The 26,889-nt window shown below is 40.8% G+C and overlaps 1 protein-coding gene across 11 annotated transcripts in view; it reads right to left on the reverse strand.

Moving 5' to 3' along the window:
- Positions 1-26,889, reverse strand: part of LOC129771607 (talin-2) — a 172,260-nt gene that overhangs the window by 19,833 nt on the left and 125,538 nt on the right. For 10 of the 11 annotated variants that reach the window (XM_055775409.1, XM_055775410.1, XM_055775412.1 and 7 more), the window contains 6 exons: positions 16,443-17,311; positions 15,864-16,367; positions 11,828-11,922; positions 11,049-11,137; positions 10,046-10,709; positions 59-4,093 (listed from right to left, as the gene is read on the reverse strand). In XM_055775409.1, coding sequence (XP_055631384.1) covers positions 59-4,093; positions 10,046-10,709; positions 11,049-11,137; positions 11,828-11,922; positions 15,864-16,367; positions 16,443-17,254 — 6,199 coding nt within the window. In that variant the 5' untranslated portion in view covers positions 17,255-17,311. Of the gene's footprint in view, positions 1-58; positions 4,094-10,045; positions 10,710-10,848; positions 10,872-11,048; positions 11,138-11,827; positions 11,923-15,863; positions 16,368-16,442; positions 17,312-26,889 lie in introns of those variants that run through there. The other variant, XM_055775415.1, reaches the window with a different exon arrangement.

Raw genomic sequence — 26,889 nt, forward strand, 5'->3', positions numbered from 1 at the left:
TACAATCCAAGAAATTATTAATAAATGTGTTCGGCTTTGCGTTGAAACCAAAACTTACGGATCGTGGTAACCGCATTCTGCGCAGCAGCCGCCAGTTGATCCTGCGTTCCGGCAGCACCCGCCACCAGAATCTTTGTGTCCTCTACAAGAGCCTTGGCGGTCTTCAGAATATGCTCGCGATGGTCCGAAAACTTTCCATCGTCTTCGGAGTGCAGTGTTCCGGCGGTGGCGAACATGATGGTAGTGTCCAAGTCGCTAATAATGGCCGACACCGTGCTGGAAGCATTGATGCAGGCCTGGGTACCGCGTGATCCAGCTTGTAGGGCGGCTAGCACCTGTGAGACCTTCTCCGAAACATCACGAGCCCCACGGGAGATTTCAACCAGTCCGGAGCTATCGTCCTTGCGAATTCCAGCGGTCGATTGAATCAACACATTCACCGAGCGACCAAGATCTTGAACGGTGTTACGAATACGGATTGCGACGTCCGGTGAAGTCGTCAGAGCCGAGGCCCCAATCGAATCCTGAGCCAACTGGGTATAATGATGTGTCATCTCGACGGAAAGTTGAGCCAGCTTGGAAGGATCAACGGCAGCTTTGGCGTTGATTTCATTAGCAAACCGAGCGATCTCCTTAGCCGATTGAACCATGCGTGTCTGATAGTCAACATATGTGTCGCTCAAGGAAGCTCCCAGGAAGGACTGACGTTTGTCGGTAATGCGAGACATAGATCGGGAGATCTGCTCCATCAGTCCCGTGACCACACCATTCTCGGTGGAAAGACGCTCGACGGTGGCGTTGAGTTCCTGAATGGCCTCCCGAGTGGCTTCCACGGACTCATCCAGCTCCGGATGAAGATGCGCAACACGTGGATTGCCTCCTGCATTTTTAGCAACCTGTACCAGCTGCGAACAGCACTCGACAACGGACTTGACCTGATCGATGAGAACAGTCTGCTGACCTGAGTGGACTACATGAGAGCAAGCACCGATGACGCCATTTGTCAGCGGAACCACATGTTTTGCGATCTGATTGACGGCGTGACCCAGGCTTTCGGCGTTCTTCTTAGCGGAGGACTTGATTGGTTCCAGGCGGTCGATCAATTCCGAGGCGGCGTTCAGACTCTGGTTGGTGAACCCTTGCAGGTTGTTCTCCTTGCGCTGCGGTAAACCATCAACTCCAACTGCCAGAGCGGCAGAGTTCAGATCCCTAGCGCATGACTTCAGAATCTCCAGAACCTGATCACACTGCAACTGACCGGGAGCCTTCTCGCGAATACTCGAGGCTAGCTTTTTGATGCTCTCGGAAACGTTACGGCTGTGAATGGCGAGTTGTTGCCACACAGGAGGATCGGTTGGAGTCATCGCAAGCACCTTCGCTGTTTTCACCATATCTACCGCTCCATCTAGGATACCCCGACCAGCATAAAGGATTGGTTCCTGAGCCTTTCTTCCATCGGTTGAGATGCGAGCCGGTACGGAAGTGAATTCCGCAGAATTGGCGAACTGACAGAGGGACGACACCGCTTCCAACAAAGGTTCGGTAGCAGCGGCACAACGGGCTCTAGAGGCTGGACTGTAGTCCTTGTCCAGGGCCTTGATTTCACGAACCAAATCAGCGGTCGAGTTGGCGACTTCTTTCGCTGCCTGAACAAAGTGACGCTTGGCGACAGGGTTGGTTGTGGTCGAGCTAGCATTGCGACAGGCATTGCACAGTGCCGATGTGTGCTTAGCGATGATCGTTGCAGCGGACAGCACTTGCTGCTGGGTGGAGGTAGGTCCACGTAGAACTTCACAGCTCTGACGAATCGCTTGGGAGGCACGAGCAAACTGCGCCTGGTCTACCAACCCTGGACGACCTCCGACACTCGTGGGGTTCGAAATACCCACCAAGTAGGCAGCTTGAGCCGCAGATTCGATCAACCCGCGGATCGATTCGGAAACCGAATCGACCGAATGTCCAAATTCGACATGTTTCGAAAGCTTAGCGTTGTTGGCAATTCCTGTCATTCCATCACCCAGGGTTCTGGATTTTTCCATGACCGTATCCAAGCAGTCGAAGTAACCCTGATCAGTCAGCGGTTCTTGGGCAGACTCCAACAGTGGTCTCAACGATTCAATGCTTCGGATGGCACTGTCGCACTCCTTCTGACCAGGAGCGGCTTGCGTACAGACGTCCACCAAACGGTTGATACTTTCGGTGACCATTCGAGCTGCCGACGATAGTTCGTTCTTCGAATTCGGTCTATCCGGATCCCCGGCAACCAGCTTGGCAGTTCCCAGCAGGGTGGTCGACTGATTGGAAACACCACGTAGCGAGTTGACGATCTCTTCGCGAGCCCGATCCTCTGGGGTCTGTCCGGCCATCTCCAAGGTAACCGTCATAAGTTCTTTGTAGGCGTGGTAGAATTCTTGGCTGGAGTTGGCCAGCTTAATGGAACTATCGTACGATTGAGCCACATGACCACCGGCAGTGTTCAAATTCTCCGCCGCTCCCTTCAGCTCGTTTTGCAACTGTCCATAGGCGCGGCTAGATGGGGGATATTCACCAGTGTCCAGAATAGCTCTCAGATCACCCATATTCTCGAAGGCCTCGTTGATATCCTTCACTCCCGGTAGACAATCGATGGTTCTACCAAGCGAACTCTTTGTTTGTTTCATCGCCAGAATCAGCTGATCTTGGTTACCAAGGTTTTGGAGAGTTTTCTGAGCCTCCTCGATCACCCGAATCGAATCCAGAATCACTTCGTCAGCGCAATCGACCACGACTGGGTTCTTGGTAGTCGCCACAACTCCACGGACACTCTTGGTGTACTCTCCAAGCGCTAGAGCGGCGTCCCTTCCGGCGACGCCGGCATAGGTCCGGTTACCTTGCTGAACGGCTGACATCAGCTGGTAGAGGGATGAATCCACGCTGTTGCTGTGTGCCGCCAGCTGTTTGAAGCTGCTGTCTGCTGTCTCACCCGGAAGGGGTCTCAAGTTACCTTCCTGGGCAGCTCGACGTGTATCGTTAAGTACATTTCGCAGATTACGAACAGCTTCCAGGGCTGTGTCCAACTCGCCTCCTCCGCAGGCTTCTCTCGCTCGCTGAGCAGCAGAACGAAGATCGTGGATGGCATGGTTAAGGTTCAACGCACAACGGGACAGTTGCTGGGAAGCAGCCTGCTCCATAACGGTAGGCTGAAGGTCTCGGGCCGATTGGGCCACCTGTGCTCCCGGCTCCAGGAACATTTCGGCGGCGTCAATCAAACCAAGCTGCGCGTTTGGATCATCGGGTCGCGAGAGGGTATTCTTCACACCCGCGACAAGACGAGGGATCTGATCGGCCACGGTTTGACAGTCCTGCAGCAATATTTCCTTGGTTTGGACATCATTGCTATGCATCAGAGCATTCTGGGCGGCTGTAATACATTGAGTTGCCGCTGAAGCTGCCTGCTTCGAGCACTGCTCCAGGCGATTGATCAATCTGCGCTTGATGGCCGGTGTATTGGCGGTGGTAGTGGTGATCACTCGCAGCTCTTCCGCTGCGACACGCAGTGATTCTTGGTGACCGGAATCGTGTGGGTTGCCAGCGCAGAGACGCGCAGCTTCTACCATCCGTGCCGTTGCGTCCGCAAGTTGTTTAGCGGCTTCCAAAAGTTTGCGTTGGATATTCGAATCATCTTGACGTTCTGCTTCGCCCTTGATGCTCTGGATTAACTGTGCTGTGGCTTTACCTAGCTGTTGGGCTTGTCGTATCATTTCCTGAGGATCGGTCGAAGAGACGAGAATGTCGGTTGCTACTAATACATCCTCCATAGGGTTTTCATCCACTCGACGAGCTTTCTCGCGAGAGCTTAGCTTGATGTGCTCCAGAAGTTCGGCAAGCGTCTTGGAGACATCTTTAGCGGCGGACATGAGATCGCCACGAAGCTGCTGATTGTCGGTTGCCTCGTTGCATACCTCAACCAGGCTGGCCACCGCTTTGGCAACCTCCCTGGCTGCAGCTTCCAGCTGCTCGCGACATGCCGGACTCTGTATCGTTGGAGCGACAACCCTAGCGCACGCTACCAGCTGGCTTGTGGCGAGAGCACATTGACTGGCCGCGGAGATGACTGAAAAAGAATTGTGATTAGTATTCTCAAACAGTCATTCCATGTCAAACCGATAGAGTGGTTCGCAGATTTTCGTCAAAAATATCAAACCCGTTGTTGAATTATGTTTATTATCATTTAGAAGCCATCGAGCAATTTTTTGGGGTGTTTCCCGTTACGTGAGTGTTCTTTTCTTCCAGTTTATTGAATCAGCGATGAGTTTTCTCTTTTTTACTCCAGAAATATTGATGAAACAAAAATACTAATCAAGTCGGGTATGACGGAAACTCCATCGAACGGAAAGACGAACATTTTGTGTTACGGACCCAATTTAGATAGCAAGGCCGGCCAATAAACAAAATAATGTTATTGAAGCGCAAACGAGCGCATAGAAAATTTATAGCCCAATGAATCACCAGATACGGCCATGTGATTCATCCCTTTTTGTTTGTTTGTTTCTTTGTTTTTAAGAGGCTTTAAACTTTGCAGTTCATTCGCCTCTAGCCCAGTGAAGAGCCACAATAAAACCAGCCCAGAGGGGACTGGCGAAAGGGAAACCAAACAATCCCTTTTTTATTTTTATTTTCCTTTTGTATAGCTTCAGACAAGCGGTGCATGACGCACCAGAAAGTAGGGACAAATAAATAAACAAATTTGTGACCCGCACGATCCTCTGAATATTTTGCTTTGAAAACAAATCGATTATCTCCTCCTTCTTTATCTTGACAGATGCCCACTAACTGCGTTTGCAAGAACAACCAGAAGTTATGGACGAACCATCGGATGGAAGAAGCTGTAACAGCTGTTAAGGGAGAGTCCCCCGTGAACACAGCTGCTTCCAACAATCCATGAACAACACTCATTCGGCAGCTCAAAAATTACAATTTTTTACAACAGTCCATGACGGAAGTCAGAAAATTAACTTTCGAACTGGCGGAAAAAAACAGACTGAAGCATTCGTCCAATAAATTAAATCACATTTTAGAACTTCTTCATGCGAATCTATGTTCTGTAAGCACTCAAATAAACTGTAAGTTTTGAAGTTTGAAGATTAATTTTCCAAAGTCAGGATGTTATTTATAAATGTTAATGCGGTACAACTGTATTAATTTCTCTAGTATGATTTGCAGGGTGTTATGTGGTATGACGAGAATTTCTTCGAATGGAAAATTATAATTGGTTAAAATATCTTTCTACGTACATCTTGAAATCTCAAACAATACAGAACCATCGAATTTTAAAGTTTTACGCTATGTATGTCTGGAACTCGTTCTAAATTTTGAAAATTAAACGCAATCCCAATAGTTCTATTCGACAGCTGTCAGAATTCATTAACTAAGCAGTATTTTTTCATTACGGCTTATGAAAAATAATGCAACTTTTCAAGAGTAGAAAATTTCACAATAAATTCTTAGATTTGGTTTTTATTTCTCCAAAACATCATAATTACTTAATCGTTTTGATCCACCAAATTATTGATCTAATATTATATTATTAACATATTAAGGGCCGCAAAGTAATTTGTAAGACATACGCAGGGACCGCACGTTTTGGGGCGAACATAGTTAGATTCTTGGCAGATCAAGGATTTAACCATCAATTTTAATACATTAGCTGTTGATGAAAATACTTAAATACACAAAGTAGGTGACAACTAAAGACAGCATGTAGGAAACACGGGTTTTTTCGTGATCCATCCGTAACAGACGAAACGCGAAACACGAGAAAACTCGTAAGCAGTCCCTCATATTGGCGGCTCCCATGTTAGCGTCACACATAGAACATACCAGCAGGGATTTCGCGTTCAATTCTAGTTCTGGCAAAAAGATTTTTCGTCAAGAAATTTCAACCGACTTGCAATGGTACCCGCATATCCTCGTACTTGCCACTCAAAATACAGTTAAGGTATGTTATTTGTCATAGACTTCGCAAACAAGTACTTATCAAAATGACGCAAGTAATACTACGTTGAGACGGCGAAGTTCCTGTAGGAACGATAGGACCAATTAAGGAAAAAAAGAAGGATTTTAGATAGTAATTATTTTCGTTTACCAAGGTGCCCGTACACTGTTTGTCCGGAGGTCAAATATTTGTCACTTTGTGATAGATAAAGTTTGGTTTGAAATTTGTACAAACATTATTTTGTTTGCCACTCTTCAATTATCAACATAGGCACACAATGTCAAACATCGAACATGAAGAAAATTCGACTAAAATAAATAAGATCGGTTTGATGGACAGACCGAAAAAGTATTCTAGGCATCCTATAACTAAATATTTGCTTGTCGTATTTTGTGTCGAATATATTTGATGAATACACGTTGATCAAATTTTATCTGTCAAAAAGTGTCAAATATCTGGCTTCATTTGGCTTGACGGCTTGGGATGAAGTGGTTTTTTCCGATGGGAAGAAGTTCAATTCTGATGGGGCTGACTGCTGCGCGTATTCGAATATACTTGAAGAATTCTTATTAAGTCTATATAAATAAAAAAAACCGAATTGATCTTTGCTCAAAGTAGGAGTTGATTTTCAGACAGAAAAACGCATGTTGTATTCGTCTCGTCTCTTTTTCAAGTGAATCAAAAATTTTGGTCGAAAATTGTGTCTGAAAATAAACTTATATTATAATAATGAGTTTTGGTAGATTTTCTAGGAAATTTCTTGTAAAAGGGAAGGGACGAAGTTCGCCGGGTCAACTAGTTTTTAAAATAAGCAACTTAAGTGGCGGATACATCGTCTTTATCAACAGAGCAAATTTAAATATACTACGCATAGTTTTATATTCAAAAAACAGTTCAAACTCATAAAAAGACGGGACACTCAAAAATAGTCGAAAAAACGGTACTGTCCCGTACAAAACGGTACCTTTGGTCAGTCTAACTAGGACATTCAATAGTGAAATTTACTTGATAATCAAAACTCTGCTATGTTTATATTTTAAAAATCAGTTGTAATGCATTGAATGGAGACAAAGACATTCGGATTCTGGATTCTGGTGCGAGTGTTCATATGGGTCACCGACGAGAGAGGTTTGACAATTTCACTGAAGTATCAGGGGAAGTAACAATTGAAATGGCAGTAAGATCGTGGCTCGTGGCAGTGAGATTGTTTCAAATGTCATTTGAGGGACTTAGAATGAAAGGGATGTACACTGGTGGACATAAGTATTCGTCATGAATTAACTTATCGCATTTGTATCACATACACAAAAAATAAACTCAACTGTGCAGGTGCAGTAGATTCTGTGAAGTGTACTCTATCTAGGCAGTAGAAGTTTTCAATGATTTACCCTGCTTTAATAAATTACAGGAAAGAAAAAGGCCGAGTTCCACATTTTTAATTGGACAGAAGTATTCGTCACCTTGAAAAAAATGTTAATTTATCGATCCCTAAAGATCTGCAAACACTGTTAATGAATGAACCTGACACATTTAATCACTTTTGTATATTTTTAATAAAAATCGGCTGCGTTCGTATAATTTTTATTCCGTGGTAACAAAATGGGCTAGAAAGGTAAGGAAACTACGATGGAGAAAAGGAAAATTGTTTTGAATTTGTTCAAAATGAATAACACAGTTTCCGAAATAGCTAGGAGTGTTGGTAGGCCAAGAACAACGGTACAGGATATTATCAATCGTTATAAGAACAGCGATAACTTCGACAAAAAACCTAGGACGGGAAGTCTTTGCAAGTTAACGGATAGAGAAAAGCGAAAAATAATACAAATTATTGAGAAAGAACTGAAAACATCTTCGTCAAAAGTGCGAGGAGAGCTGCTGGAGTTCAGTGGGCAAGATGTTCTTTCCAGAACGGTGCGCAGAGTGTTGAATAATGCCCAATATAAAGCCCGTGTTTGTCGTAAGAAGCCTCTTATTAGCAAGGTTAATCAGGCTAAAAGGTTGAACTTTGCGAAAGATTACCAAAATCAATCACCCGATTAGTTTCTGAAACAATGTGTTGTTTTCCGATGAGGGCAAATTCAATGTTTACAAATCAGATTGAAGGGTATTGGTATGGCGAAAACCGGATACTGAGCTGCAGAAGAAAAATGTTCAAGCTACCGTGAAAAAGGAGGTGCATCAGTCATGGTCTGGGGCTGTATGGCAGCATCCGTTGTCGGGGAATTGGTATATGTAGATGATATCATGAAAAAGGAGCAATATTCAAATATTTTGAAAGAAAATATGAAGAAAAGTGCTGAAAAGTTGGGTATAGAGAACAATTTCTACTTCTAACAAGACAACGACCCTAAACATACTGCGGAAGCGGTATGCCTCTGGCTGCTATATAATACACCCTATCAGCACAAAACGCAACCCCAATCACCGGATATGAATCCCATAGAGCATTTGTGGGATGTTCTAGATCGACGTGTACGTGAACATCATGTAACATCACAAAAGCAGCTGAAAGATATTTTTCGTGAAGAATGGTATAAGATCGAGCCTAAAGTATGCGAGAAGCTGGTACACTCAATGACATATCGATTGAAAGAGGTCATTGCACAGAAAGGATTAAACACAAGATATTAAATGTCTAGATAATTTGTTCAGAAATGTTTTTTTGGAGAAATGTTCTAAGTGCCGAATACTTTTGTCCAGCTGAATTTGAAGATAAAGTTATGATTTATGTAAAATAAGCTAATTGTTTTCATTGTTTTGATTTCCCAATAAAGTAAATTTATAATAAGACTATATTGTTTCACTTGAATAACCTTCGGAAGTGGATTGGAATAATATCGCTTAGTAAAAAAACAATCGTGGTAGATTCATGCATATGCCGAATATTTATGTCCATCAGTGTAAGTGATTTGATCGATTTCTCTATATCGACTCTCTTTTTTGGTCATAACTTAGCTGCAAACTCATTCCCAGCTGTATTTGACAACGTTGAAGATAGATCAGAACCTCATCTGTCGGATTCTACAGCAAACTCAAATTGTAACGTTTTTGCAGTTGAGTTATTAACTAACGAAAAAGTTGATGAAAGAAATCGATCAAGTCACTCACACCCCTAGCATTCTAAACCCCTCATTTAAAATAAATGAAGCTTCGCAGACTGAAATTGATGTGGCAAATGTGGCTACAACGAAACCCTCAATTCGTTCATGGCACGAGAGGCTTGGACATCAGAACACTGTATATGCAACGCTGTGGCAACACCAACTGATAGTGAACAGAATTTGGGTGATTTTAAGGCAGATGGAGAGATAAGGTTTCCGTATCGTCAAGCAGTTGGGAGTTTAATGCATCTGGCAAGGGCAACAAGACCAGCCATATCTTTTGCTGTTGAAAATGCATGTCGATAGGTGGAGAAACCAGCTGCAGCTATTGTCAATTCAGTAAAATGTATTTTGAAGTACATTCGAGGCGTAATGAACATGGGAAATTATTTCATGTCTGGAAGCGATTCAGATAATCGACGGTTCAAACTTATTATATTTTAAAAATCAGTTGCTAGTCTTCTTTGAAAGAAATTACACTTGCAAAAAAATTCTTTATATTAAGCTACTGCAATCAAAACATCTTAACTTTGAAAAATAATAACTCAAAAACGATAAAAATCAAATCTCAGATTTTTGGATATTGTGAAAAAACTGCAACTTTCAAGAAAAATATAAAAAATATAGCGACCTTCGTTCCGAAACCATGTAAACTATAAAACAAATACAATGAATAACATCGAAAACAAAATAAAAATTTTTTGCGAGTGTAATATTTTTTCCAATAAATATTAGCTAATTGTCTTTGATTTGATATGAAGTCATTTTTGGAAAAAAAAAAAAAGAAACAGGAGTGATTTTACTGACCACCCTAAAATGGCAATGGGCACTAATGAAAAAAATGAAAAAAATGAGTCTAATATTTTGCGATAAGGAACAAAACTACTAACTTTCACGAAAATCCGAGAATCGTATACCGGTTTGCCATGGAATGGTTACCAAGAGGTACCCTCTAACGTATTTTTCTCACCTTTGTTCCTAGTGGCCTCATCATCGGTTACGGCCGCAATGGATTTAGCTTTCAGCACCAAGGCGGCGGTTGTATTCGCGACCGCTTTAGCCAAACCCAGCAAGATGTCGTGCAGCTCTCTGCTCTCCATACTCTCCTCACCCATGGTACTCAACACCTGCCCGCTAGCCTCTCCCACACGGCTAGCCGCATTGAGCAGATTCTGCCGTGGTTCCTTGCTCTCCGGCTCGGCCGATTTCAGCAAATCGCTGAAGGCCGAGCACAGCTTCCTAGTGGCCTCCAGCAACTTATCCCCCGTACAATCGTCATCCATGAGGGCGGCAATCAGTCGAACCTCCTTCGTCACCTCCGGTATGCTCTGCGTGATCTGGGACACGGCAGCCCCAACCGCATCGTGATCGATCTCATCCGGCTGGGATGCCGTCACGACCTGAGCGGTGGCCGCATTCATGGTGGCCAAATGGGTGGTAACGGTCTGCTTGGAGGTATCCAGCGTTTCCTCACGCCACTGCAACGATCCCGGATCGGTTCCAAGCGGCGGAAGCTGAGCCTTACTCTTGAGGTCCTCCTCCGCCTTGTTGATGGCATCCTGACCGGCGGAAATATATCCGATGAGAGCGCGCTGGGGCTCCGACAGAACAGTGCTGATGCGCGTTTGTTGCAGCTGAAGGGATGATTGGAGAAAATATGTTATCAAATGGCTCGAATCCACTGCAAGCATCGATATTACTTTGCGGATCATATGAATGGATATTTTGCATGCCAATTACTGTTTTTCTAATAACGCTACTGAATTTAGAATGAGAAAGTTTTAATTCACCTACGCCTGTGCAGCGATGGATGTGTTAGTAGTTCGTAGTAGATCGATTTGTTTGGAGGCGTGAAAAAGAGAGGAATGAAAGTCGATCCGTCGGTTAAACGCTAAAATAATCCATGTTAACACTAACACTAGGTACCAACTTATCGAAAAACCAATAACTTAAACAAAGAACTTAAAGCTCACCATGGGTGGTTGATGTGCCAGGTTGACCTGTCCTACGATGGCACCGTACTGCATCGACTGCATTTCCCCAGTGCCATATGGACGCTCGCCTACGGGGTCGGGGTCGATTTTAACCGCACAACAGCACCAAACCCACAGGGACACCACGTCAAATCATATTTTCCAGTGAAACAGTGAAATCAAATGGCAAAATAAATGGAACGAAAGAAAAAAAAAACAAGAAATCAAAAGACGGAGGAAAAACAGAAACCGTCCACCCGACACGATAAGTGGGGGTGGCACATGAAATACATATAACGATATAATGATACAAACTGTGTGGATGCTATGAAGTGTGTGGGAACGATGTAAGCTCGGTGTCGGATCTATGATGGACGGCTAACATCCTTTCCACACTATCAGCGAATGCATAGCAGAAGAGTTGGTGCCTGATGGAGCGAAACGAAAGCGGTCTTCCCGCAAAGGGTTTGTGACTTACATTGGCCAAGGATGAAAGGATGACTTGAGATTATGTTTTTTATCTGCACGAAATGCGACGAAAATAGGTTCTGTTCGTTGATGCCCTTGAAAATTACCGCCTACTGTGAGTCGGTATGGGATTGCAAGTATTTAAGAGAGAGGCATCCACACCTGACCCACATTTAGCTCAAGATTGATGTATTCAATTTGATTTAATGTCAAGAAATTTATCTTAAATCTTTCAAACATCATCATCAAACAACCAACTCTTCTGTTGAAATTATACAGTGAAGGGTCGAGATAAGAATAAATGTATTTACCGTCGAATCCACGCATGATGGCCGGTTTAGCAATCGACTGCGTTTCCACCTTTCCCTGAGCTAGGCTAGTCTCCTCATGCTGCAAGAATGTTGCTCTGGAAAGAAAAAGGTGCAAAAAAAAAGAAAAGTAAAATAGTCTTCCTGATGAAAACATTTAAAAAAAAGGTTAAAAGGTGTGTTTATATGTTGATGTTCTGATCAGCGCAGAATGACTTTCGAATTAAAGCGTGACGAGCAGAGTGTATCGAATAATATCTATAATTTTTTTATACGTCACTAGCTGACTCGGCTATTTTCGTCCCGCTCAAAATTATTTTTTTATATGATATATTTTTTTATAGGATATATATTTTTATATGAATTTTATTTTATGAATTTTATTATATTTTATATGAATTTCGAACATTTACGTTCTCATACTAAGCAAACGTTCGTGGATTCAATCCTATCCAAACTATTCATTAATTCATCTTTTAATTTGTCTTTTGCAAGGCTAGAGACGAATGAACCTCGCAGTGTACAGCCTCTATAATAGGAAAAAAAATCAATCAATCAATAAATTCACAATGGCGAATGTACACTGTCAACATCCACGTGAAGCAATGAACTCGATTAGATTATCAAGCCCGAAAGCAGTTTCACATAATTGAGGAGGGAAAGTACAGGGTCTTTCAATTTAACGCCCACGCAAAAAAAATCGAATAGCTCGCATTTTTTTGCTCCGTTGATGGTAACACTGCATTCCCCACTTCGGGACGATAATATTCGGCTACTCGTTCAGTCTGATCGGATGGATGTACAATTCACAAGAACGTTTATTTTTAGTGGAATCCTATTACTCGAGCAACCGAAGTCTTAATGAAACTTTGTCCTCTTATGGTAAGAATTCCAACAATTATCGTCGTCGATTACTTCCTCTGGGGGTACGTGAAGGACCGTTGTTATGTTAATAAGCCACAAAATTTGGTGGGACTTAAAGAAGAAATAACTCCGATTTTCAACAGCATCGAAGGCGTAATGTTAGAGTTTTGCATGAAGAATTTTGTTCCCCGTTTAAAATGCGTTGTCGAAAAAAGGAGTGGTCACATCGAAAATGTCCTAAAATAAGCTTTATTTTCGTTTTTTAAAAATAAAAATCGATTCACGTTAGTAGAACTTTGTTTGCGTGAGCGTTTAATCTGAAAGACCCTGTAAGCAAAATAATGCCAGCAGGAGGGAACCATATGTTTGTTCCATTCCTTCAATTTGTTTTATATAGCTTCCAAGATAAGCGCGCCAGAGTTTCATGACTCAACAAGACCCAAGCAAGAATTGGGCAAAAAATAGGACGCTAAACGTATGTGTTCAAGCGATAAGTGGCGAATAATTATGGCGCAAACAAATTAAGAGTCAGCACAATAAACCAAAGTGCAGCGCAAGCGCACAGGGTAGAGAAAGCGCATTAAGCGAAGGAATAGAAGTAGAAATTTTATTGCTGACAATTAGCTAGATTAGGTTTGCACTTGAACCTTTTCGTGGGAAGCATGGGCTACCCGAGAGGTGATAAAAAATGTATGTTCAGGTCTCGCCCCTTATCTTGCAGGGAATGAAAAAAAAAGAAAGACACAAAAAGATTAGGACCAAAAAAACAAACGGGAAAAATTCCCAAGCGGTTGATAGGAAAGTGGATAACCACGTGGTTTGGTTATCTGACTAAGAAGGAATGATCTTTTTTCTCTCTAAAATTTGTATGCATAGTCTAAGTTTTATTTAGGTAAGTCAGTTAAATTCATTCAACCAACCAACGTTTATGTCCAATAATTTCAATTCAGTTCAATTTAGTAAAGCAATCGGATCGCATGCTAGCGACTCAATAAAGTTCAATTTCAGACGACAGTTAAGTAGTGCAATTCATCAACCATCTACAGCAAGTCCAACCATTGCTCGCTATTCCGATATCATTGGCCAGAGTTGGCGCTACACACGGAAAAAGGTATACAACAAATAAGGGAAACTCAAACTGAAAAGTAGTTCACAACTTTCGCTCGGACGGACCATTCTGGAGCTGTTAGATTACGAAGTTTTGCGTCTACCCTAGTCGGGATTTCTTGTAACAGGGGAATTGACCCATTGAAGCTCAAGGTCTTGCTACAATTGCAAGCATCTAAGAAACTTTGATTCCCTTGATTTAATTTAGCGGCTCTAGAGAGGAGCCTAGTCACCAAGGATTGCCAACATCTAGGGAATTTAGATCCCTTAGATTACACGGAGTTTTTGGAAGGACTCATAGGCATAACCCTCCTCAATTCCACATACAAGATCCTTTCCCTTCATTTAAAGGCGGTTTAGCGGCTCTAGAGAGGAGCCTAGTCACCGAGGATCATTTGAAGGCGGTGTTGAGCGCAACGAATTGTAGCAGATTAAGCTCAAACATGGCTTCCCAACAAATCTGATTAGGCAAATTGGTGCCATTACATCAAGCATCAGGATAGCGGACGAAATATCAGACTCGCTCGTGACGTTAGATGGTCTGAAACATGGTTACGGACTCTCGAACCTGCTATTTCACATAGCTTTGGAAGGTCTATTACGGAGAAGAGGCGTGCAGAGGAGTGGTATCAACATCACGAAGCCTCAATTTGAATTTGAATTGTTTTGCCTTGGTACACTCTCGGTTGAATATTTGCCTTGGTACACCTGTAACGCGTGATAAAGATGTGAGCCACGAGGTAAAAAGAAGAATAGCGGCTGCGAACAGGGGTTTTTACGGATTGCTTAGTCAGCTGAAGTCCCGTAACATGCAACTCCGTACAAAATTCGCGCTGTATGAAACGCTGATCCTCCTGGTGGTGACTTACGGCAGCACAGCTAGTGGGTTGACCACATAACGCAAATGACGAATGAGCAATCAGCGATGACGATATTCAGCAGGGATCCAGATACAAGCCGTGACTTCGAGGCAAACTCCGTTCGTTCAGTTAAAGAGCAGTCCAGTTATCGAACAATTACTGTATTCAGCTATATTGAACAAAACCATTTGGCGGAAGCGTAAATTAAACTACATAACATGTGAGCTAAATGTCAAATTGTTATGAATTGATTCGAATGTCCTAGAAATTGAAAATGCCATTCTTTTCTTGTCATCTTGAATGGCATTGACGTTCCCATTGGAACATTTGCCGTTTTGCCGAAAAATCACCCGATCCGAACGGGAATCGAATCCGAGCCCGCATCGGTAAAAGTAATAATCAGAAGGCGTAATACCTAGGGAATATGACGGACGTTTTTAGTAGTAATTTTAACGGCTACGTGAGGTCGAATGTTGCCATGCTATAGAATCACTTTTTCGTACCTCAGCTCGTATCGTTGCCGTTTTTCGTACAGGACATTGATTTCAATCGCATTAATTGAATTTCGATACCGTTCCTCAGTGATGGTCTCGATCGGTTCCAACCCCATAACTATATTTTTTTTTTTTGCTTTGATTTGGTTTTAAATATTCGAGTATACGTGAGTAATTTGTGATAATAATGATTAATTGCACTTGAGGGGCTCAGAATGCAAGGAGTGTAAGTGACTTGATCGATTTCTCTTCATCAACTTTTTATTTAGTTAATAACTCAACTGCAAAAACGTTCCAATTTAAGTTTGCTATACAATCCGATAGATGAGGTTCTGACCTATCTTCCACATTTTCAAATTCAGCTGTATTTGCAGCTAAGTTATGACCAAAAGAGAGAGAGAGACGATGTAGAGAAATCGATCAAATCACTTACACCCCTTTCATTCTAAGCCCCTCACTTGATATTTACTGAAATTGATGTCTATTTATTTTGTTGAATTTTGATGAGAAAATGATGTCAAGTTTGCTCACCAACCGCAAAGTTTTTAAAATGTTAAGTACTTTGTATGAATAAGAAAAAAACTAGAGGTAGAATTTCTTTAAAAAATATAGGGTTCTATAGGGTTCTGAGGTACACTGCCTTCTGGTCTAGAACAATAACACCTTGGATGTATGGTTTACATGAATGAACTCTTGTCGCAAAACAATACTCACTTTGACGGCGCCACACTCTCCTCCACCATGGTAGACCCTTCGTCTCCTTCGATGCCAAAATGATCCTTTGCCTGCTTTTTCTTCAAAATAATATCGATGTAGCCGGCAATCAACTGCACAATCTGCTCTGCCTCAGTCGTCTGCACCGAATAGTACTGGTCGGCATAGTCTCCAAAATCCAGCGTGAACGTATTCGGAGAAGCACCCCACCGACGGACCGTGGTCAGTGGCCAGGTTTTCAGAATTTCCTTCGAATGTTCGTCGAGCCGCAGCACCGAACTCTTGGTTACGCCCAACAGACGCGGAACCAATTTGTTCTTTCCGGTCATCTTCTCCTTCACGAGGAAGAACGTCACACCGTAGGTGGGTAACTCCCGTGCGGTCTTAGTGTACAGATACTTCGCATCCAGATCGGACAGTCCAACGTGACGCTTGTGCTCGGCGAATATCTTCTTCTCGATGCTCTTGACCCGGACGTACGAGCCGGGTAGGAACTCGCGGAGACTATATAAAAGAAATAAGAAAAAAAATTACATGTTAAAAATTGTTCCCAATTGTATAGGTGAAACAATAACTCACTCCAAAAACCCAGACTTGTGCTTCGCCTCGTTGTGATCACCGAACTGAATCTGCACCTGGATACCGGCAAACTCGCATGCCTTTTCCTGTGTTACCGGATGGGTACCATCCAGGATGGCATCCCTTGCCTGGACGTACAGAAGATTCAGCTGAACCGGATCCCGCGAGTCGATGTTTTGATCGGAGTAGAAAAATTTCCTCCTCAGCAAAACCGTCTCCGATTCGTCGATCCCTTGCTCCCGCAGAGTCTTCCCAACATCCACCCAATTAATTTCGTCATCCGTGCGTAATTTCTTCCTCAAGCTTTCCATCTTCGAGTCCCGCTCCTTGTCGGCCACCTTACGACGCAGCGTGAGCGTTCCCATGTTGGACTTATTGTCGGGCAAATTCTCATTCTGCGACTCTGGATCCTCCCGGACCAGCCCATATTCCTCGTGGTTCGTGATTCCGATCTTCGTGCAAATTACCACCATCAGCTGGGACACCGGCTGGGAATCGTCCACCAGAATGGTCTTGATCGCCCCATCCAGCATCCGCACGCGCAGATTACGATGCTTCCGTCTGTACTCCAGCACATCGTGATTCCTCAGCAGATAGTAGCCAAGATTGCGCGCCGGTTCCAGCCAAACGCCCTGCCGGGTGTCCTCATCTGCCAGAAAGAGTCCAAATTCCTGCGCCTGTCCCTGTACCGCTTCGGCAAATTTGTCCTTGATGATGCGGCACGCATCGAACACCGTCGTGTTCGGGTCGAACTGGATCGTCTTTGTGACTCGGCCGCCCTCCAGGCTGATTCGTAGCGACAGTGTCGACATTTTCTGCTGCTGCTGCTGCTCCTGACAACGGCAGACGGCGACGGTTCGTGAGTGGCACTGCAAGCAAATGGAAAAGTAAAATGGGAGAATTAGATTACCGTGGAAAATCGATCAACTTATAAGCACAACGCGGGGGGCATTTTCCCGCGACGCATACTTTCTTTTGTTCGGGCTGCTTCGTATTTGCTTCTCTTTCTTTCTTTCTTTTTTTTTTTTGAATAGCACTAATCAGCGGCGAGGAGCAAAAGCAACGATACCGGAATTGGTCCTAATGACAACGCCCATGCTGTCAGCCAGACTACTAACTAGGTATGAACGATGAGTGAGAATGAAAGTGAGTAAACAAACAGGCGAAGGCTCTGGAAGCTCTTGATTTCCGACCAGGGGTTGACGTTCGAATTAACGCCAATAATTTCACATCGATAAAATGCAGTATCAGTTTCGGGGACTCGGCTCCGTCGAAATTCTCTATGGCAATGTTTTTGTGCTTGTGAGCAATCAAATCTCATTACCATAGGCGATATAGTGATTTGGGTCGAATGCCCCTTTCCGAGGAAGAACCGGAAAGTAATCTATCTTTCCGAGTATCCCCACACAAAATGGACACCTTTCCCACCAGAAGTATCGATTTGTTGTGCTGCTTTCATTCTATTTTTTTGTTCTCTAGTAGGATGGTGCCGATGGCTTTTGCTGTTTTTCTCCGGATGTCGGTAAGACAGACAGGACGGATTAGGAAGCAGAAAGGATGGGCAAAAAAAGAACTCAACCACTGTCGAGTGGTTGGTTGGCAGTTTTTTTTGGGTGTATATTTTACTAAGATTAGATTTTTCCCTGACCGAGGGTTGATGTGGGTTTGCTTTTCCTTGTAAGAATGCACTTTAAGCACAGATAAACCGGACGTTCACATTCCCGGTAAAGATTGCAAGAAAATGAGAGGATATTCGGAAAAAAAACAATGTGCCACTCCACTAGAGAGCGGGTAACAAAGAAGAATTTCAACATCGATGGTGGAAAAGTTTTCCCTCGCATTCTCTGGATGAATGAGGGATGTCTCAGACCTATCGATTGATATCATTATGAGGGTTCGGTTTCACCGCCAGTGAATGTCCAACAGACACTGTTACGATAAGAAGCAGACATTCGAACGGGAATTGGCGTCAATGAAAATTGGCTGAATTCCACAGTTTTTCGGATGCAGAAATACAGGGTAACTTCGATATAAGGTACATTTTACTTTCAAAATTGTACGTTGTATCGAATTGTACGTTATATCGAAGCATGATAAAAAACTCAGAAATGTAGCTTATATTACTTTATTGTGTTGCTGTTTGAGTAAGGTTAATGAATAAATCTAACTAGAAGACGAAGCCAACCTTTCTCATGATGTTTTCCTTAATACTGTTGAGTAAAATTTGATTCATTTAGAATCCGGAATCACAAAACAGTTGTACTTCGAGATTGGTTAATAGCTCAAATCAAGCTGTAGTATCAAAATACAGATAATTTATTGTTCTTCCAGAAAAACAATATTCAAAAAAATATTCCTTTGGACTTTGAAAATGTGTACGTTATATCGAGGTGAAATGTACGTTATATCGAGTGACGTTATATCGAGGGTACGTTATAACGAGGGTACGTTATAACGAGGGTACGTTATATCGAAGTTTCCCTGTAGAAGGTAAAATTAGAATCATGAACGCTATAACAAAAAAAAATTGTCTCATTGAGCCCAATGTCGGTACTTGGCGACTGACACTATTCTGGTACGCACCGATCTTATCGGACCGACACACAGTGGTACGAAACTGAGAAAATTCGGAGAAAAAGTCCTTTTCTAAATGTATTAGTGCTATCCAGCTATCAAATCAGTTTCTATTTTGTAGTACCTTACCATCATCAAACTACATCGTGGAGTTAAAATAACGAATATTTTCATACTAAATTCATTATTCAAAAAGATAACTTGAAATACAGGTCGGACTCGATTATATATAGTCGACCATTTTTTTTCAACAACTATTTTCAAATCCTATACATAATCGAATCTCAAGAAAACAATTTTTTCATTAATGTATGAATATCAAACATTAATAGAAAAAAAGCTTTTTGGTGATTCGATTGTGTATTGGATTCGAAAATTAACGTTGAAAGTGAAATTGCGATTATATATAATCGAGTCCGACCTGTAATGTAAAATAGCTGCATTATTAAAACGTATTTCCAAGTGCTATGATACGTATTCAATTGCGATAAAAAATGCAAACAACGTGTCAAATTATTCGAATGAATGTTCTTTACCACTCTTATTGAGATAGAGAGAGGTTAAAGGCAGAAAATGCATATAAGAAACGACGTGCTAAAGTTGGTCATCCGTCGATCAGGATTGCCATAGTAAAATATGTGTTTTTGATTTCAAAAAATATTTTTATCTGAGTTTTTTCTCAGAAAATCTTTATCGAAATATGTATTAACCACCACAGCAAAGAAGTATACTAATATTATAATATATGCAACAATATATCAGTTTACACTTTTTCTAAACGAATTTTAATGTTATTGAACTTATTCACGAGTTAAAACGGTGCTATTATGAATAAGTGATAACGATACTCAGTATAAACAATAGTTGTCATCCGTGCTTGAGGAAATAATGAATGGAAAACTCCATGTATTGCGGCACTGTGTAGATGTGAAGAGCATTGTTTTGTATGTTCAAACAGGAAGATAAAAGACGAAAGGCGGCAAGCTTATTATTTTTGTGAAACATGCGAAAGATATCACACGAAGAAGAATTATAGCAAATATATTTTTGAATATAAACATAAAAACATTGTTTAGTAAATACTTATCAGAAGTTTACAAAACATAAAGAAATCTTGTTCATCTTTCATGATCTCACATAGTTATACATCACTGCTTTCTCAATTAAAAATAATTGCGACCAGTACGACACACATGTCGGAATTTAATACGACCGCAAAAGGTTGAATTCACAAGTTCAATATTGAAGCATAATCTTAGCTTTAGCATCATTAGCATAGTTATTATGAATATGACAATGTTGTATCTACGTAGAAATTCGCGTTCATTGTGTTTTAGTAGAAAAAAGATAAACAGTGTTATTTATTTGTTGTAAAGCTAGCAGATGACGCAGACTTTTGCATCTTTTCGCCTTAGATTGAACATGAGAAAGCAGTGTTACACACTATATATGAATGCCACAGTGACCCTCATTCAAACTGATTCGAATGCTATTTGAATAAATTTGGTGAGTTGGGGAAAAATATTATTGAGATCAAGTCATAACTAATATTTGATCGATATTTTGAAAAATCTGTAAATCTGTATGAAAACCAAAAAAAAATCTGTAATCTGTATCTACAGATTCTTGGTTTCAAAAAAACTGCATAAATACAGATTATTCTGTAGATATGGTAACCTTGCCGTCGATCGTTTGAGGATACGACATTTCGGTCCAACAGACATGAAACAGAAACGCTTCGAGAAAAGCACTCTTCTATGTAACTTCTGTATGCCGATTGCTAGAAATCATCATGCTGGCGTCTTTCCTTCTTATAACACAATTCTTGAGACTAAAAAAAGCACATCCCTCTCCGGATTCCACCAACGTTACTGAAGTGAGCGCGAAAGTAAAACTACAAAATCTTCTGGATTTGAATGCACTGAATTGTTGAAGCCTTGAACAACAACGGACATAATTTGACTGAGACAGATCTCAAGCTTTCATATAATTGGGGTTGCGATAAAAGTGGTGGACATTCCCATGTGGTTTTCGCTACAAACAGATCAACTATGCCGGAAAATCCTAGAGAATTTTCTGAATCAGTATTCAAGCTATAGAAGTAATCTTTTACTGATTTTGATTTTGAAAAAATCCCTGCTATTTCATGTTCTTTTCCAATACATTTTAAATATAAAAAATTGACCAAATTACGGATTTTAAACTGTATTTTTATTATTAAAAAAATATTCCGTAAAAATCTATCTTTATTTTCATCTCAAGTTTTTCAATGAATGTATATCAGCGCTCCTCTTAAGCTGATTTTTTGAGCTAAGCTATTGTCAACCCGATATTGCCACGAATCATAGGATCAACTTTGTAGAAGATACAAGCTTTCGCATTTCTGAGGAGTTTGTGCATTTTGATTTTTTTTCTGATCACTGTGCTACCTAGCGGTGATAAATTTTGGTCACTCCATTTTGGCCAGGGATCATAAGACCCCATGTTTCGAAAAGTATTCCAGAGGAATTATCAATTTCACCTTAATTTGATTATTTTTTGACCACTGTGCACCTTAGCGGTGAAATTTAGAATTAAACTATTGTCATCCCGATTTGATCAGGTATCATAGGATCAACGTTGGATAAGACACAATGTCTCCACAAAAAAAAATACCTGAGAAGTTATGATTTTTTTCGTGTTGATTTTTCCAGACCACTGTGCGCCCTAGCGGTGATATTATGAACTAAACCATTGTCTCCCCATGATGACCAGGAATACTGAGATCAACATTGCTGAAAACTTCATGTTTCTAGAAAGCATTTCATAGAAGCTATTAATCTCCCCCCGATTTGAGGACTTTTGGAGCACCGCAATGGAAGCGAAACTAACAAAGTTAGAAAATGATTTTTAGAAAAGTCCACTATTGGTTCACAAGGACCAACGTGGGCCAGAGGAAAATTTCAATGTCCATTGTCGGTCCTCTAGCTTAGACGAGGCTGAACGGATTAATAATGAGCTTCATAGTTATAACACTCATCATTGCATGTTTTTGTCTTCTTTGTTCTGCTAGTGTGTTTATGTTTTTAATTGCATTAAAAAACTACTAAGAGATTTTACAATTGGTTTTCAAACTCCAATTATACATTTTCCAATGTTATAAAGGGCGATGTTTCAAGAGATTCGTTTTGACGCAGGATTCCGTCTTTCAGTAAGCGTGCCAAATCAGAAAACAGGTCACGTTTTTATGAAATAATATCAACTATCTTCGCTACGAAAGAATTTCAATGATTTGCATACCAATCGAATTGTAAATTCTCTAAGAGTTGCTTAATATGCTAAAAATTACAGTTCCATTTATGGTTTTAATTAACGGAGGTCGGAGTCCCATTCTCCAATACAGTTGGTTTGTCAATTTGTGTGCTTTCCAGGGATAAATCACTTTCGGCTTGAAGTTTCTAATAAATAGAAAACAGGAACATATTATTGTCTCACTTTAGAGGCGAATGTACTGCAAAGTGTAAAGCCTTTTAAGAATAAACAAGCTCGTGAGTTGTCTCACTACAGCCAGCGAGCAGTAACAATTATTTTAGAATGAGAGTAAACTTTAAAGGATAAGTACAATAAATACGAAACTTATACAATTTAGGAAGCATGAATATTGAAGCGGATCGATCTGGTTAAGAGACTGTCAGAAAAATGTTTTCTAATTGTTGGAAATGTAAAAAAAATTGTTGGAACCGCTCGTAATGAATAATTTCAAAGCTGGTCGCATGTCGCAATTTGTTTGCTTATGTCGATGTACGCATTACACTGAGTGTTCATCACGAACACAGGTCTTTTCCGTCACAGCCGGTTATATCTTCTTCCATCAGCACCATTATTTAACATTTATTAACCACTTCAATCAACCTTTAGCAACTGGTATTCCATCGGACAGAATGGCACTGTTGTTTGCAAAATCGTCCATTCATTTTATGTTTCGAGTAAAACCTTTTGTGTGACCCCAGTCCTTGAAGAAAGAAATTGTTTGCTCCCTAGCTGGATTGAGACTGTGAATTGATTTTTTTTCGATTGGAATGCAAATAATTAAAATTCATTCACATTTAAAATATATTACCAAATATTACTAGAATTACTTATAAAAAACCAAAGTTTTTTTCTGATTTGGTACGTATAATGAAAGGCGTAATCCTACGTCAAAAGGTAGAGTTTGAAACGAGTGTAATTTAATAAAAAAAATTAAACTTTTCAATTCACCCTGCCAGTCACCCAAGTCACAAAAGAAAGAAAATATACTGTAATGATTAAAAAATTATTGCAAAATATATTGGAACTAATTGTTGCTAATGAAAACAACTTTGAACAAACTATTGAAACTGTGAAACCTGGATGTTCAAATTTGAACCGGAAATTGGAATACGAAATCTAGAATTTCGAATCTGCGGTCAAAATCAAGAATCTATACCGGAATCGTGAATTCACATCGAGCATCAGTAATCTATAATTCAAGTCTGAATCAAAAATAGTTATCTATATTTTTGGATTCTGATGAAGGATTCAGAGTGTGGGTCATGTATATTGAATTTGGTTATGAGGTTCGACATTTGGAAGTCTATTATTTAGATGATCAGGATCTTGTCCAGCAATATTTGTTCTCTGAATTCTAGGATCAGGAGTCTGGGATCCACACCTTGTGTCTTAAATCAAATTTTGCAATTAGTAATTCAGATTCATGGAATATTTTCCTTGGGACAGAAACTCGGAATCCATAATATTGAACTCAAATCTGGAATTAGGATATAAAATCTGATTTTACAATACATATCACGAATTTTCAATTTCTAGTCTCGAATTCGAGAACTGGAATCTAAAACTAATTTCTGAACTTGTAGTTTTGTATCTGAAATCTATTATCTAAATATGGTCCAGTCTTTACGCCAGCTTTCTTCCATGATATACGCGGTACTGGTCGCGTATATATTTTACCTCAGCACTCCTAAATCTAATAAAGGCGGTTTTTTTCGCAATGATCTCACAGATTTATATGAAGTGAATGAAGATACGTGAAGAAAAAAGTTCTCGGGAATTTTGCGGAAATCTGAAATCGAATATTTACAATCTGAATCAGAGGATGGAATTTTGAATCAGAAATTCGAGTGCGTATTTCAAATACCAAAGCTCTAAACATAAGACTGCAATTTGTCACTTGTAAAAAATAGTTCTTGAATCCAAATCTATAGGGAAGAGATATCAAATCCTCGGATTCATATGAAGGAACTAAAATATGAAAAATGTTTCCAGATTTTAGAACACGGATCTGAAATCTGGAATCGACAGAATCTGAAATCAATTTCAAATTTGGAATCCAAATTCAAAATGGAGATGAAACATATAGATGATAGTATTATATTCTAGGTATCGATTTGCTCCGGATTTCGAATAGCCGGAAAGTGGATTGGCATGATATATATTTAACAGTTTTAAAAACACGACAAGAGTACGAAAATCTTGTCTATTATTCTTCACCAACATAAAAAGCTTTTGGGGCTTTGAGCTCAGCCAAGAAGAAATTTTAAACGTCTTATAATATGAAAGACGACACTTTCATATAACCTTTAACAACAGAAAATATAATCGCAATATTCATATTTATTTTGAGTCGGGACTTTATTCGCACCTTCTCCCGACTCATGTCCAATCACTGTTCGTTAGACGCGCTACTCTTTCGTTTCAATCTGGCCGGCAGCAATATCTGCGTTTGTGGCCGAGGTTACCACGACATCGAACACGTTGTTTGGTCGTGTGAGGTGTATCTTGTAGCCAGATCGAATTTAGAGAACTCCCTTCGGGCTAGAGGAAGGCAGCCCAATGTGCCGGTGAGAGATGTGTTGGCTCGGTTAGACCTTGATTACATGTCCCAAATATATGTTTTCCTTAAATCTATCGATGTTCGTGTGTGATTATCCTTATATCCTTATACCCTCCATTTCTTCCTTTGTGAGTAATTGGTCCGCTTGCTATAAACAGAAGAATGAAATGTAAATTCACAACTGATGTACGAATAGATTTAAGAATTGAGTGTGTGTGATTATCAACATTGTAATAATTTCCTTATACCCCATCCTTTTCCTGAGAAAATGTCACCCTTTTAATCTCGAGTCCACCACGAGTAATCGGTTTCCCACATTACTAACCATAGATTTAAGAAAATTGTTCATATATATAGTTTTAAAAATATATTTAAGATTTCGGCTCCTTTAAACTTACGTAACTGAGCCTGTAAAAATAAACGAATTTATAAAAAAAAAAAAAATATTCATATTTTCAAACAAAACAAACTTTTTGAGCAAATCCCATTCATTTCTTTTCCATCAATGGATTCTTATCCCATTACAGTATTGAAGCTCTCCCATAAAAAATCTCCGAATCCGTCATAATCCGAATGGCTCCCGGTGCGGCGGCTTTCATTTCCTTGGAAAACCAACCAGATGGTGACAGTCGGTTATATGTTCAACCACACCATCCGTAGTAAACACCCGAGCCCCCGGTTGTGATTGAATTAGAAGACAGCAAAAGAGGGAGTCTCACCCCTCAACCCGATTCTTTCTCTCAAACGACGGCGTCTCGTTACGACCGCGCGCTGAGACAAGGGAACATATTTGATAGTGAAATCCAATTAGGCAGGTATAAAACCAACCTGATGATGTACAGAATCGGTCTCTCGAGAGGGGGGATGTGATTTATTTCTATGCTACTTTCAAAAAGTAAACCAACACCGTGCTGCAAGGAGGTTTAATCCGAAACAGAAGGGCATGATGAGTGATTGTAGCCTCTTAAAAGTGTTTCTATAATGGCCGTCTAATTAATATTAACCCCTTAATTAGGTCCTTTATTTTGATATTGATTTATACTCTGGATGCATACATTTTTCAACCTCTCATCTAGCAGAGACGATGTCTTCATCCTCTTACAGATCCATTGTTGGCGCCATCTTGCGCCAATGTCACACTTCAGTGAACTGTCAAGTTTCATCGCGCAATGCGGTATATGTGTGTGTGTGGGAAATATTGCGACAAATGAGCTGATGTTGCGAATTATAAGGTAGCCGGTAATCATGCCCATCTCTCTGATACTGATAAATTACCCTCTAACCCGGGACACACACACAGGATTGTATCTTATCAGCGTGGATGCTTGTGTCTGCTTCCACAGCGATCATCAGTAATTGTATCGTATTTCTGCTGTATTTCTGCTCGTCAGTTCATCGGTGATTAATTAGTTCCACTTCAACGCAGGACGAAATTTGTGTGCTCTCCTCAAACTTCTGTCTGTTATCAGCGGTATATCGGAAGATAGTGCGCGATGAAATGACATGTTTACGGTTATTTCACTGTTAGGTCGGCAAAATGGATGTGTCGGGCCACCATTGCGACCTAGTCAGCAATGAAAGTGGTAATGATTTACGAGCTCACGCATAAGCGCTCTCTTCTTTTACACGGAATAAACCCACGGGTCCACCACATGTGGTGCACTATGCGATGTGGTCAATGTCATTTTTTTCACGCGTATTTCTGCCAACAGACCGGCACTGGTTGGTGTCCAGATTCATACGCTGACATATCACCAGAGATGCCAGATCTGAGGAAAAATGCACATATTAGATTTTTCATTTTAACGTAGGATTACGTCTTTCGGTAATTTATTGGGGTTACAAATTTAAAAACGAAAATCGATTGATTGATGAGATTTTTGCCTATTGAACCTGTTCTGATTAGTCGAAACTGAAGATACAAGCTTCTTGTTGTTCCTACAATTATTTCATAGTCGTTCCTTGATAAATTTGAGAGATTTTTGCATAAATCGACGATCGAATAATAGAATTTATGAAACT

This window comes from Toxorhynchites rutilus, chromosome 2 (genome assembly GCF_029784135.1).
Source record: "Toxorhynchites rutilus septentrionalis strain SRP chromosome 2, ASM2978413v1, whole genome shotgun sequence".
NCBI lineage: Eukaryota > Metazoa > Arthropoda > Insecta > Diptera > Culicidae > Toxorhynchites > Toxorhynchites rutilus.